This window comes from Arachis hypogaea, chromosome 16 (assembly GCF_003086295.3).
Source record: "Arachis hypogaea cultivar Tifrunner chromosome 16, arahy.Tifrunner.gnm2.J5K5, whole genome shotgun sequence".
NCBI classification, from domain to species: Eukaryota; Viridiplantae; Streptophyta; class Magnoliopsida; order Fabales; family Fabaceae; genus Arachis; species Arachis hypogaea.
Window position 1 is genome coordinate 309,416 of NC_092051.1, and position 15,389 is coordinate 324,804.

The following is a 15,389-nucleotide window of genomic DNA, read 5'->3' on the forward strand; positions in this document are numbered from 1 at the left end:
TTATTGGTGCATAAATGAATAATAAGTAAACCACCGTCCAAGAATTTCCTAGTGGAGTCAAAACATCACGTGCTAAGTTGAGTTAATAAGAAATCTTTAAAATTGTTTTACAGACAGTAAATAAATACAAAACTATATGATACTTGTATATAAATTGATATGCAAAAGTTGGAGTTGAAAACTAGTATATGCATATGTAACCATAAAGTATTGCATATACAAAAAAATAATTACTATTATTGATTCATCATATGTTGCTCAAAACCTTATGAGCAGCTGCTATTGTGAACTGGATGTCATCAAGAGTATGTGCCAAGCTAGAGAAGCCAGCCTCAAACTTAGAAGGTGCAAAATACACACCTTCCTCCAACATACCCCAGTAGAACCTAGCAAACTTGTCTGTATCACTCTTGTTAGCATCTGCAAAATTGTTCACAGGTCCTTCTGTGAAGAAAAAACCAAACATGCCATTTATGTGACCACCACACATGGGATGCCCTGCCCTCTTCCCAGCTTCAAGAATGCCATTAACAAGTTCGCCTGTTATCTTGTCCAAATACTCATAACTTCCCGGCTGCCTAATAAGCTTCAGAGTTTCTATCCCTGCAGCCAGGGACGGATACATGGGGGGGCAAGTAGAGGCCTGTGCCCCCCCAGCTTTTAAAAAAAAAAAATAGTAGTCACTAGTTAGAAGCCCAACCTAACATAAATAAAACATTAAAATTTAAAAAAATCCCTAAAACTAATTCTGTTTCTTCACTTTTTCTATTCTTTTCTAATCCTTTTATTTCCTAACACCGTAACACGCGCCGTCCTCAGTTCTTAGTAGGTCATATCACTGCGACACTGCCATTGTCCATTGCCAGTCTTTAGTGAAGTCAAGGACTCAAGGTATTTATTTTATTTTTCAATTCTTTTATATAATTACATAAAATTATTAATTAATAAAGTACATTGTTTTATTATGAAATAATTTAATTTTATTCTTTTGTATTTACATTACATAGGCAAATTATTGACTTATTTTTAAGATTTATTCTCTCTTATTTTTTTATTTTATTTTTAATGAAATTGATAGTGATTTAATGAAAAATTATTATTATTGATATTTAATTAATAAAATATACTTAGACTTTGTTTATTCATGTAAGTATATAATTATTTGAGTTTTTTTTTTCAGGTAAAAAGAAATTAGAACATTTTATGATGAAAAAGCAAAGTAAAATTGATGCAATTTTTAAGAGAAAGGTTATTGATAATGTTGGAGTTCAAACAAGTCAACCCTCTAATCCTATTTCACAAGAAGGTCAAGTAAGTGAGCTCTCTAATCTTACTCAAAATACATATCAACATGAAACCAAAGTACCAAGATTAGAAAGAGATGTTGATATCTCTTTACTAGAAAGGGATCCAGGAAAGCGACGTCCAATTTGGCAGTATAATGTCAATGAACGTGATAAAATTCGTAGAGCATACATAATAGCTGGGCCATACCAACCAACAAATATTAGCTATCCAGCTTCTGGTAATAACAATCACCGTCGATATTTTCAATCTTCTTGGTTTAAGAAATTTCCAAGTTGGTTAGAATATTCACCAGAAAAAGATGCTGCTTATTGTTTGCCTTGCTACTTGTTTGGTAAACATTATGGTGCTCGCAATGATGGAAAAAATGCATTTTCAGAGTTAGGATTTAGTAACTGGAAGAAAGTAAATAATGGGGTAAATTGTGCATTTGTATGTCACGAGGGTTCTATTCCTAATTCTCCCCATAATTTATGTGTGAAATCTTGTGATGATTTAATGGCTCAATCTAAGCATATAGACAAAGTTCTTGATAGGCATAGTGATGAAACTATTGCAAATAACCGTTTAAGGTTGAAGACATCTATTAATGCTATTCGATGGCTTGCATTTCAAGCATGTGCATTTAGAGGCGATGATGAAAGTCCTGGATCTTTGAATAGGGGGAATTTTATTGAGTTAATTAAGCTTTTAGCCTCCTGTAATCAGAATGTTCATAATGTTGTCCTTGAAAATGCTCCTGGAAATGCTCAATATATATCTCCCAGTGTTCAAAAAGATATATTGCATATCTTTGCTAGAAAAGTGCGTGCAACAATTCGAGAAGAAATTGGTGATTCTAAATTTTGTATAATTATTGATGAAGCAAGAGATGAGTCAAAGCGAGAACAAATGTCTGTGGTTTTGAGATTTGTAGACAAGCACGGTTGTGTTCAAGAAAGATTTTTTGATCTTATACATGTTTCTGATACATGTTCTTTGACATTGAAAACAGAAATTTCATCAGTTCTTTCTCGTCATAATCTTGATGTCCAAAATATTAGGGGACAAGGGTACGATGGAGCTAGTAATATGCGTGGTGAATGGAATGGATTGCAAGCTCTATTTTTGAAAGATTGCCCTTTTGCTTATTACATTCATTGTTTTGCTCATCGATTACAATTAGCACTTGTTTCTGCAGCCAAAGAAGTTTGTTATGTTCATCAATTCTTTTCAAAACTTACACTAATTGTGAATGTTGTGACTGTTTCTCCTAAACGTCATGATCAGTTAAGGGTTGCTCAAGCAAATAATGTTGCAAACTTAATTGCCAATGATCAAATTGTGACAGGAAGTGGACTTAATCAAATTGGTACTTTGCAAAGAGCTGGAGATACTAGATGGGGGTCTCATTTGAATTCTGTACGTAGCTTGTTATGCATGTTTGATGCTACTTGTGAAGTTCTTGAAAAAAGCACCGAAGAAGGTAATTTCTCCACTCGTGGTGATGCTAGTGCTGCTTATGATGCTATCACATCCTTTGAATTTGTCTTTGTTTTGCATTTGATGAGAAATATTTTGGAAGTTAGTCATGATCTTTGTCAAGCTTTGCAACGAAAAAATCAAGACATATTGAATGCTTTAACTCTGGTTTCTACTACGAAGACTTTAATCCAAAGAATGAGAGAATCAAGTTGGGAGGCTTTCATAAAAGAAGTAATATTATTTTGTGAGAAACATGAAGTTGAAGTTCCTGATATGAATGCATTGCATATTCCTAGAAGAGGCCGAACTCGCAAAATTGTTGATCAAATTTCAGTAGAGCATCATTACCGTGTTAATTTATTTCTGGCTGTAATTGATACACAATTGCAAGAGCTTAATGGAAGATTCAATGATAATATGGTGGAATTGCTTACTTTAAGCTCAACTTTAGATCCCAGAGATAATTATAAGTTCTTCAGTGTCAACAAAGTATGTGAATTAGTAGAACGGTTTTATCCAGGTGACTTCAGTGACCAAGAGAAATTTCACATTAGAATGCAAGCTCAACATTATGAACTTGATGTTCCTAATCATGTTGAATTAACTAACTTGTGCACAATTTCGGAGTTATGTCAAGGATTAACGAAGACAGGAAAGTCTTTAACATACCCTTTGATTGATCGTTTGATTCGCTTGGTATTAACTCTCCCTGTTTCAACTGCTACAACTGAGAGATCTTTCTCTGCTATGAATATTGTGAAGAATAGACTCAGAAACAAAATGGAAGATGAATTGCTTGCTAATTGTCTTTTGATTTACATTGAGAAGAAGATTGCTGAAAGATTTGACACAGATTCTATTATCGATGAATTTTATGATATGAAGAATCGACGTGTACCACTTCGTTAGTAAAAAGTACACTTTTTTTGCACTTTAAATATATGTTCTCTATCAGTATATTTTTGTAATGCATCTTACATTATAATTTATTTGCATATATTTTTTTATATTATATATATATTATTGGCCCCCATGATAACATTCCTGGATCCGTCCCTGCCTGCAGCCATAGCCAAAGGGTTCCCACTCAATGTCCCAGCTTGGTACACTGGTCCAGCAGGTGCCACCATTTCCATTATATTCCTCCTCCCCCCGTATGCACCTACCGGCAAGCCCCCGCCAATTATTTTTCCTAAAGTTGTCAAGTCAGGAAGTATGCCAAAATATTCTTGAGCTCCCCCGTATGCCAAGCGGAATCCGGTCATAACTTCATCAAATATGAGGAGACTATCGTTTTCCTTGGTGATCTTGCGAATGGCAGCAAGAAAATCGGGTTTAGGAAGAATGAAACCAGAGTTTCCCACAACAGGTTCTAGGATAACTGCTGCAATATCTCCCTTGTGAAGGTGAAAGAGTTTCTCTACGGCTGATATGTGGTTGTAGGGCGCAGTAAGGGTATCGGAAGTGGCTGCCTGAGGAACTCCAGGGGAGTCTGGAAGTCCTAAGGTGGCCACTCCACTTCCTGCCTTGACGAGCAAGGAATCGGCGTGGCCATGGTAGCAGCCCTCGAACTTGATGATCTTGGGCTTCCCGGTGAATGCGCGAGCGAGACGAAGCGCCCCCATGCATGCTTCCGTGCCCGAGTTCACGAAGCGAACCATTTCTATGCTTGGAACTGCAGCGATGACCATTTGGGCTAAAGTGTTTTCAAGCAGACAAGGTGCACCAAAGCTGGTTCCTTTTTGCATTGTGTCAGCCAATGCTGCAAGTACCTGATGATGAACAAATGAAAGTCAAACATGACTTTGGTCTGCTCCATGGACACATAGTCAACAGATATAATATGTGGTGGAAACAATAGAGCAGAAGAAAGGTAACCTTAGGGTGTGCATGACCAATAATTGCAGGACCCCAAGAACCCACATAATCAATGTATTGATTGCCATCAATGTCCCGCATGCGAGATCCCTTGGCCGACTCAATCACAATTGGTTGCCCACCAACAGATTTGAAGGCACGTACTGGAGAGTTCACACCTCCTGGCATCAAATCCTATTTTTTGCAAATTAATTAAAAAGTGGCATCGTAATAATATTGAGTATGAATTGAATGTAAATAGTTAGTACCAGGGCAGCAGTGAAAGCTTGTTGGGATTTGGTAAGAGACAAGTTCAAGTTGTTATTGGTGTTATTGTCGTTGTTGAGTGACACCTGCTGCTGCATTCTGCAAGCACGCGAGAATCGCATCCTTGAGCTTGACTTGGCACCCGCCTGCGGAATACAGTAAAAACTAGAAGCACCAGCAGCCATGGATTGATCGAGAGAGAGAGAGAGAGAGAGAGAGAGAGAGAGAGAGAGAGAGAGTAGGTAGGGCACCTAATGCGTAAAGTCAAATTGGGCCATCGAAGAGTGTAGTTAATGGGATTGGGCTCGCTTTTCAAATTCAACAACTCAATTCAAGCCGAGTAGCGATTAATTTAATCAACAACAGCGTCAACTAGATTCCTGCACAATCAGAGTAGCGATGAATGATGATTCAAGCAGGTTTCTAGCTGTTTTTGAAGCAGCAGCCAAGTCCTCTTTAGTGAGCGTTACGTGCGAGCGGGGCAAGAGTAGTTACTGCTTACTAGTTAGTTACTGTGATCTTATTGGAATTAACAATTAAGTGTGATCTGTTGTTGTGGTGTGGGTTGGTTCAACCGATCCGTACTAAACACAAAAATATATGGATATTCACCCAAACCATTTACTGCACATTTCTGTACATACCAATTTGGACCTTCAGCCTTTCATATTGCTTTATAGTAAACTCAAATATAGTCTCAAATCTCAATACCCGTGACCCAGAAATAAGGTCTCAATACCCAAACGACAAGTGAAAACCATAAAAAAAATCAGACTGAACAAAATTCAAGTGAAATCATACATTACAATAATAGTTATTAACTTATTATACTACCAAAAAAAGTTAATATTAAAATATTCCTCCTGAAACAAAGCAGTGCAACTGTGCAAGAGTCTAAGTGCAACATTGAAATTTAAAATGTTTCCAATTAAAAATAAAAAGGTTTTTGTCTTTTACCTTTTGAAAGTGAAACTTTATTTCATTTTGACGCCTCCTCCCATGAAGCTAAAGCTTATGCTTATTAAATTACGTTTGTTGTGTACTTGTGTATGATCAAATTGATAATCTACGGCATCATAAAAATACATAGTAAGTTAGTAACTATTAATAGGTCCGTTGGATTTGTTTATTTTGAATGAACATAAAATATAATACGATGGAGTATCAAACGTATCATCATTCCGAGTTAAATCCAAAATGTCCCTAAAATTGGTGTCGTGCACTGAATCTGTAATTCTAGTAGGTCTATCTTCAATTGCTCACGCAATTATCTTTTTTTATAATGTCTTTTATCTTCAATTTTCATACGGAAAAATTACTTCCACTGAATTTTAAAATTTCATACTTTGCTGCCATTTTTTTTAGACGATAACTTGCAAAGAAAAAAATATATTCATTAGCAACCTTTGGCTCTGATACCACTGTTAGGTACCAGACAAATGACACAGCAAGATATAAAGATGAAAAATTAGAAATTTGTATAAAATATGAAAACAATTGAATAACTTTCTTTGAAAATTACAACTTCTCTCTATCACAAGGAGAGGGAAAACATACTTCTCTCTATCATATATAGGAAAAAACTACTCAAAGAAATATTATATTATTCTATCTGAATGACTTGATTTAAATGAATTAAAAAAAAAAACTCAATTTATAAGTGAGTCTCATCAATATAAATCATCCATCAATTAGAGGTATATAATTCTTCTCTTTTTCAATCATTAAAATTCTAAGATTATAAACTAAAATTATTTATTACATTTGATTTTATTTAGTTATTGTTTATTTATTTATTTTCTAAAATTAATCTTACTAATTTTCAAAAATAGTATGAGGTAAATTAGCGGAATATGTGCTCCAAGAGATAATACATATAAATAAATAAATAATGTCGTTCAGCTGGGAGACAACAAAATTCTTCTCTACGATATATAATGTAAATCATCGTTATATTAATGATAGAATAAACACCCAAGTTTATATTTGTCTATTTTTTACTAAGAATAAAACGATTCTTTTTTTTAAAAAAAAAAGGACATTTTGATCATTAATCTTTTTTTTTTTGACATAACACAAATAAAATTTTTATAAAAATAATTATCGTTATTATTTAACAAAACTTTTAATAAAAGATCATATTATCTCTAAATAAAACTATTTTTAGACAAAAATCACCTTATATTTTTGTAAAAATAGAGAGAATCGTAGTCTTTATTCTTAATTATACGCAAATAACAAAATCACATTGTTGTGTTGGCTTGGCTTTAACGGCAACGATGGGACAAATTCTCTTATATGACCCCCCACCCTCCGGCCACCTCCTTTTTTTTTTTTTTCTCTTTCCAATTTTTCGGGCAAGTGATATCAAATAATCAACTGTTAATCGCATCAAAGCATAAAAATATGATTTATATCCATTCACCACTTGAAGGGATTGACCGATAAGTTTCAATCAATAGATAGGAATCACACAGCTAGAAAACCCACTTTTCCGGTGGGAAGATAGAATATAGATTCTAGATTCCCAGCAGCTAAGCTACATACTTCCACCATGCAAGCTAACGCATTTCTCAAACCATATTTTGTTTCAAAATATATAGATAGATATGCACTCTTCATGAATCAATTATGGAACTGATCATCTCAACTTCTAATATATGACTGGTTGTTTTATACTCTAATATCTTATCGTCACTTTATCCTATGTACAGTTATATATATTGTGAACAAATTTACTAGCTAGTTAACAACAATTACGATAGAAAAGCCTGCCTTTCTTAATTAGAACTACTAAACAGGAACATAAACACTGAGCAAAACATATATATATATATATATATATATATATATATATATATATATATATATATATATATATATATATATATATATGGAAATGTATTGTACGAGAATAAGATTTTTATACGAGAATATGAGAATATATTTAGGGTTGCACATGGATCGGATAATATCCGCATATCTGCGGTAATTATCCGCATCCGATTCAAATTTTGTGGATATTATCCGATCCGCAGAGACATCGGTAGGATCGGATTGCAGATTTGGTAGTAATATTTGCGGATTCGATCTGCAAATCCGCATAACCGCACATCTCATATAAATAGCATAGTTTAAGAAAGTAAACCCTAATGTGATATGAATTTTAGTGTATTATTTTATGAATTTTATGATAGCTTGTTTTTAATTTTTTATGTTGTACTTCAACTTAGAATAATTAAACTTAAATTTTGTGTTATTTTTTTTTTTGGTTATTCAAGAGAACTTTTATTGATAATATTTTAGAAGTAAATAGGCTTAAACAGGTGAAAAATGAATTTTCTAGATTTTTTTTTTTATAAAAACAGTCAAACAAAATCTTAAAATAGTTTTTTTGAATTATGCGGATATACTCGATATCCGATATGATCCGATCCGCATACTTGCGGATCGGATCCCGCCTGAAAAAAATGCAAATATCATATCCGATCCAATCCGATGAGTGCAGTGCGAATCGGATAAAATTTTAGGCTATATCCGATCCGATCCGATCCGTGTGCAGCCCTAAATATATTTATAGTCATTAGATTAATTTAAATAGTGAAGATTAAATATAGCTAATTATTAATATACAAGTAATACATTTATTATAGTCATTAAATTTATGCTAACTATTATATTTATAGTCATTGTTTTTTATTTTTATTAAAATATACTTATAAATAAATTAAAATAATTAGATTTCACAAAATTATAGAAAATACAACACAACTAAAAAAATCATATACAAACCATACTTTTAAGAAAATGAAATCATAATTAATAAAAATATTTTTTAAGAAGTTCTATTTCATATTTGTATAAATTTTTAAATTTACATTTAATGATCAAAAATACTTTTAATTTTATTTATATATATATATATATATATATATATATGCGCCTTTAATTTAAATGGATTATACTAGGTGTACACTAAAATCAGCTACCAAAATCAGTCACTAATATAAAATACATGCTAAAATATACATATATATTAAAAATAAATTAAACTATACATATATTTATATACAAATATATTAGTAATTGATTTTGATGTACAAATAATGTTTTCAATTTGAATACTTCTATTTGCTTTCCTGTATATAGCTGGATGCATGTCATCGTCTTTATCTACATCAATTGGTTAACTACTAATATCTCATGTACCAAAACAAAAACAAACAAACAAAAAACTACTAATATAGTAATATCTCATTCTATTGTGGGGAGGATCAGAATTAGTGGATTCGTTGAAAACTTTTTCACTATAGCTAACAGAATATAATTTTTTTAAAATAAAAAATACTATTTACATTAATTTTAATATATATTTTATATTAATAATTAATTTTATCTTCCAAATTAAAACTGACAAATGCTATAAGTTGTGGAGTAAGTGTCCCACTAAAATATTATATATATATATATATATATATATATATATATATATATATATTATTAAAAAATTATATTTGCTCTCATATTAAAAAATATCTATTAAATTTTGTGCCAAAATATTTATTTTATATATATTTTTTAATTTTTAAAATTAAATTTTAATGCATTATTAGTATAAGTAATTTTACACCTATATTTATAATTACATAATATTTTATCATAAAAAATAACTATCTTTTACATGATTACATTCGCATGAATGATGATCCAAAAGAATAGATGTTGTTCTGGTAAAGGATACTCTTCCGGATTATAGCTCGGATGCGCACTTTCTCTGCGAATCTCCGCCGGCTTGGAAGGTTATCCTCGGAACAGGGACGAGCTTGGCATAGAACCTGCAAATTAAAAGGGACTCCGACGCTTAAGTTAGTGATGCTTCTTAAAAAAAAGATGAATAAACAAGCAATATTAAAGTGAGAGAGCCGTGTGTATTTTCTCAATGCTAGTGATATTTTCTGGATATCCCCCTGACGAAGGTTAGCCGATGTGTTTATATAGTCGAAAGAGTCTTGGCTTTTTGCCGTTACGCTGAGCTAATGATCGGATTTTGGGGGAGTTCTGCTGTGGTTTGTTGAGGCGAGAATCTCGGTTGTTAGTGATATTACGAAGATTCTTTAGCCGTTAGATATGCTCGGTCAAAATTACTGAAGTTGAGGTTGTTAGTATGGATCACAGCCCCCCAAGCTTGGCCTGTAAAAATAGATTGAGCTTCTATATTTTCGGCTTCAGGAGCTCTTTGTACAGAAGGGATGCATCGTAAGAGCCCCCAAGGTCAACATGTTTTTTTTTTTTGGGCTTTGATTTTTTTGCCTTCGTATATTTTCTGGATATCTTCCAAAGGTTGTACGTGTACCCATGGAAAAAAGCATGAGTAAGAAAGGTTAGTTTACTTTTGTCTTGTACCTTTTCACCTAGTTTTTGCTTTCTGTCTTGTAATGGGGAAAAAGGAGCGTGCTATGGTGGATGAAAAGGATGTGTATAGTTGGGTTGATGGGGATGTGAAGGGCCGCATTTCAATTTTTAGTAGTGTAGAGTTGGTGACTCAGTTAAATTAAGCTAGGTGGGTGAGGAATGGTGTACATTTGGAAGTTAGGATTTTACATTGTGATGATAGTGACAGGGTTTGCGAGCGAAAGTCTGACTGGAGTTATTTTTATATATATACCTGCATGTTGACTGAACTTGGCATGAGGTTCTGTTTTACTGATTTTGAATGTAGGGTGTTGGCTCAGTTGAACTGTGCTCCAACGCAGTTACACCCGAATTCATGGGTGTTCGTACGAGCATTTGAATGCTTGATGGAACACCTTGAATGCTATCCTTCTCTCGGTTTATTTTTTTGTTGTTTCAAGCGAAAGGTGTCTAGAAGGGTGGATGGGTTAATCTTAGCAGCCATTCGGGTCGTAGCATTTTTAACTTATACAAATAATCCTTCAAAGATTTCAAAGAAATATTTGTTAAGGTTCAGATTGGTGAGGAGTTTTATCCATTCTTATTGGATTCGTTGCTTGAGGAGAGGTTTCCAGTCTTTTGGTCTTCAGAGCCTAAGCAAATTTTAGATTGTGAAAATAGGGTAGAAAGTGAAGAGTGTATTCTGAATTTTTTTTATCTCTGTGATGTCCTCGTCTAAGTTGCTGTCTATATCTAGTTTACTGTAGCTTGAAGGGGATAAGGAAGCTATGGAGGAGTATCTAGGTAATAAAGGTCCTGTATGTTGTATGTCTTGTATTTCATGTGGTGTGTTTGGTCTTATGTGGTTTTTTATGTATGTTGTAGGTGAAAAAGCTCCTACTCTCTGCGAACCTGAAAGAATTTGTTTCTAAGGTTAAAACGAAAAAGAAGGAAGGGTCATCTACGAATGTTGGTAAAGTCGGTGAGGGAGGCGAGGTGAGACAGGATATGGTTTTTAAAAGGAAAAGGGGAGAGGTATCGTCGAAGGTGATTGATTTATCTGAATTGAGGGAGAAATCTGAGGTTTTCACCGCCAAGGAGATTAGTGCGACACATGAGAGCCAAGTGGTGCTCCATGGTTACAACTTACAAAGAAGGCCCCCGAAACTCCCTTTGGTCCTTTGGGTACCCGTTTATGGCTGTTGCTGATGAGGTCATCCAGGTGGATTCTAACGTGAAGATAATCCATGATGCTGGGAAGGTTGGGGTTGCCCGCTACTTGCAGGCAAGGCTGCTTATTGTTTTCTCTGATTGTGTTTGTTTTTCTTTTTGATAATTTATTGATTGTGTTTCCAGGTTATTGGGGGAAGGCTTCTGTCTATCGTTCGAACGTCTGAGCTAGATGCTATTTTGGAAGGTGACAACGTTACTGCCATAAAGAAACTGAAAGAGTATATGGAGGAGAGGGATTTGAAAGTGGAAAAGCTTAAGGGTGAAGTTAGGAGCTTGGAGGAAAAGCTTAAAAACTCCGAGACTGAGCTGCAGAAGGTCAGGGTTGACCTTGAGTCTATGGTCGTTGAAGCTGAAAAGTCCAAAGCGCGGATTCCAGAATTGGAAAAGGAAGTTTTGGCCGCCTTTACACTTGGGTTTGACCGAGTCATTGCGCAGATAGGTGTCGTTGCCCCGGGTGCCAACGTTAGTAAATTGGATGTAACGAAGATTGTCAGCAATGGTGAACTGATGGATGATGAGACTCTTCCTGAGAAAGAGGACGAAAGCATTTCAATGGAGAAAGTGGATTGACATTGTCTGTTTGTTTGACTTTTGTTTTGTATTTAAGTTTGTGGGATGGGTTATGATTGAAATGTTTCACGAAACTATTTGATAGACTTGAACTGTTGTTTGTATTTTGTCCCTTATAAGGATTGTTTGTGACTTGCTTTTGATGGAAAATTGAATTGCACAAAGTTGGAATTTTGTACTTTTGATAATGAATATAGTTTGTACATGTAAATGATATGGGGTGGGGTACCTCATTAAAACCTCTCCAATAAAAATCCATGGTGAGATAAAAATTTGTGAGTAGGAAAAAGAGTGTCTCCCCTTGTCCACATCATTTTTAAGTAAAGTAAGTTTTCAAAGATGAAACATTCCAAATACAGGAGATGTCTACACCTTGTAGTGTCTGAAGTTTGTATACGCCTTTACCGAGTACTTGTATAACTCGGTAAGGCCCTTCCCATGTTGCTGCTAGCTTGCCATGGGCGTGAGGTATTCTTGCATCTTCTGTTCGTCTGAGGATGAGGTCTTGTTCGGTAAAGGACCTTGGTTGTACCCTTTTGTTGTACTTCTTTTTTATTATCGGCATTGCTTTTTGTCTTATTTCAGCCTTATTTCTGTCTTCGTCTACTATATCAAGCTCTGCTCTTCTGATGTTGTCATTTTCACTCGTTGATGTTTGTTTGGTTCGTGTTGAGAATATTGAAATCTCCACTGGAATCATTGCGTCTGCTCCATAGACCAACCTGAATGGGGTTTCTTGCATTGTTGTTTGCTTTGTGGTGTTGTAACTCCACAAAATTTTAGGGATGAGTTCGGTCCATTCGTCCTTCGCAGCGCCGAGTTTTTTCCTTAGTGCGTTGAGGATGACCTTATTAGCTGCCTCGACAAAGTAATCTCTTGTGGCTCTATTTCTCGAGCATGGGTATTACTCCCTCCAGGGTTCTTGGGGTCGTCAACGCCGCGGTTCTTGGTTGATTGTTCAGCTATTTTTCGAACCTCGGCCTGAAGTTCTACCATCATCGTCATCAGTTCAGCTAGTGTGGACTGTTGAATTCCGTTGTCTGCCATGTGTGGTGGGCCTGAAAGAAAAGAGAAAAAATGGCAGAGAGAGGAGTGTGGGTCAAATAAGTGGGCCCACGGTGGGCGCTAAATGTTCTGGCAAAGGATACTCTTTCAGATTATAGCTCGGATGCGTACTTCCTCTGTGAATCTCCGCCGGCTTGGAAGGTTATCCTCGGAACAGGGACGAGCTTGGTGTGGAACCTGCAAAGGGGACTCCGACGCTCAAGTCAGTGATGCTTCTTAAGAAAAGATGAATAAACGAGCAATATATTAAAGTGAGAGAGCCGTGTGTATTTTCTCAGTGCTAGTGGTATTTTCTGGATATCCCCCTGACAAGGATTAGCCGATGTGTTTATATAGTCGAAAGAGTCTTGGCTTTTTGCCGTTACGTTGAGCTATTGATTGGATTTTGGGAGAGTTCTGCTATGGTTTGTTGAGGCGAGAATCTTAGCTGTTAGTGATATTCCGAAGATTCTTTAGCTGTTAGATATGCTCGGTCAAAGTTACTGAAGCGGAGATTGTTAGTATAGATCATATATAATTAGATAAATATGTAAAATATTTTATATTGTTAAAAATTAAACTATAATTTGTATCTAAAAGTATAAAATAAAAATATGTATTAAATCAATTTAATAAAATATAAAATATTCTTATAGTATTATTTAATTAATAAATTTATTTAGTTAAAGTTTATCTCTTTGAATTTTTTTAACTCAACCTTAATATTTGTTGGTAAATTAAAAATATTTTTTATCTATCTAAGTAATTATCTCTATTATTATTATTATTATTATTATTATTATTATTATTATTATTATTATTATTATTATTATTTGAAATTAATTTTTTATTAAATGATTGTATAATTATAAGTAATATATAAAATATATAATGAGAGATTTGGTGTATAATTTTTTTCCTAAAATATTTTTTTTGTACATAATTCATAAAAAAATATTTTTTACTTTTATTATTTATTAGAAGATAATTTATTTATCATCTTAATTAATCTTATTTATTATTATTATTATTATTATTATTATTATTATTATTATTATTATTATTATTATTTAATTTATGAAAAAGTGAATTAATGACCATATTATTACTTATTAATATATCAATATTAATAATAAATAAATAAAAATTTATTTAATATTTTTATGTTATTTATTTTTTATATGCTTTTATATGTTTAATAATTTTTTTGTTATTTTTATATGCTACATATTTGTCTTCGCTACTTAAAATTTTTGGATCTATTGAAGATAACAATAAAATATTTTAAACATTTTAGAAAATAATTTTTTTATGTCAAATATGAGATTCATGTAGCATTGCTCTGTTATAAATGTAGAATATTTAAAAAATATGGATCATTACTATTAATTTATTCTAGATATGATAGATATGAGTCATGGTTTATTTAACCGGAGGCATCCATGAGAAATCAAAGAAAAATATATTGGGTAAAAAACCCAAATAAACCAAGCTGAAAAATTTATTACTCAAATCAGCCAAAATAAAAATTATTTCAGCAATCCATCAATGGCCATTTATATAGAATTTGAATCAATATGATTTGAACTACAAATATATGTAATTCGAAACAACTTGCTTCGAATTACCGTTTGAAAGAATATGCATGTAATTCGAATCAAGTAGATTCGAATTAGAGAAGGGTAAATCGAATTGACTCGATTCGAATTAGTAGGCTCATGTGACTCTATGGAGTTCGAATCATATTGATTCGAATTATTCAATGTTGGTGACACTAGGTAGTTCGAATTAAGTTGATTCGAATTACTAGTGAGTTGCCTATATAATGCTACGTTAGTTGGATATATATCAATTTTTTTTTTCACATTCTTACTTGGATAGTTGGATATATATCTTATAGTTGATACAAAAGATATTTACTGTATAATTTTATTTTTCTAAAAATATTATATATATATATATATATATATATATATTAAAATTATATTTTTTATTATTTGACAATAAAATTAAAAATTAAAAATTAGGAATTAAAATTAAAAATTAAAATATTTATGAGCTATCAATTCGAATTCCATACAATACTCTTCTGTCCATTCTTGATTGCTCATGAATATTTTTTAATAAATTTATTTAAATTATACCACAAAAAAATATTTTATTCTATGCAAAACAATTTAAAAAAATGGCTTAAAAAATGTTAGGAGTACTATAACAATTTGTAATATTCTAATGACTTAGGTACTCAAATTTTAAAT

General features: G+C 33.0%; 2 protein-coding genes across 3 annotated transcripts; both read right to left on the reverse strand.

Moving 5' to 3' along the window:
• Window positions 1–65: 65 nt before the first annotated feature.
• On the reverse strand, window positions 66–5,572 carry LOC112755320 (glutamate-1-semialdehyde 2,1-aminomutase, chloroplastic). Of its 2 annotated transcripts, XM_025803321.3 has the most exons (5): window positions 5,145–5,572; window positions 4,896–5,039; window positions 4,648–4,821; window positions 3,830–4,541; window positions 66–603 (listed from the first exon to the last, which is right to left on the reverse strand). In XM_025803321.3, the coding sequence occupies exons 2-5, from the start codon at window positions 5,013–5,015 to the stop codon at window positions 248–250; spliced, it is 1,362 nt and encodes a 453-aa protein (XP_025659106.1). In that variant the 5' UTR covers window positions 5,016–5,039; window positions 5,145–5,572; the 3' UTR covers window positions 66–247. The 2 variants fall into 2 exon arrangements, with proteins under 2 accessions (XP_025659106.1, XP_025659105.1); XM_025803320.3 differs by having other exon boundaries at window positions 4,896–5,570.
• A 6,831-nt stretch (window positions 5,573–12,403) lies between these two features.
• Window positions 12,404–12,829, reverse strand: LOC140179795 (uncharacterized). Its single transcript, XM_072219563.1, has one exon. The coding sequence runs from the start codon at window positions 12,827–12,829 to the stop codon at window positions 12,404–12,406; it is 426 nt and encodes a 141-aa protein (XP_072075664.1).
• Window positions 12,830–15,389: the final 2,560 nt, after the last annotated feature.

Coding starts and splice junctions, on each gene's coding strand:
- LOC112755320 (XM_025803320.3), bottom strand. CDS start 5,078: ATGGCTGCTGGTGCTTCTAGTTTTTACTGTATTCCGCAGGCGGGTGCC. Junction 4,542..4,647: donor TTGGTCATGCACACCCTAAG/GTTACCTTTCTT, acceptor GTTCATCATCAG/GTACTTGCAGCATTGGCTGA. Junction 604..3,829: donor CCCTTTGGCTATGGCTGCAG/GCAGGGACGGAT, acceptor CCCTGGCTGCAG/GGATAGAAACTCTGAAGCTT.
- LOC140179795 (XM_072219563.1), bottom strand. CDS start 12,829: ATGCAAGAAACCCCATTCAGGTTGGTCTATGGAGCAGACGCAATGATT.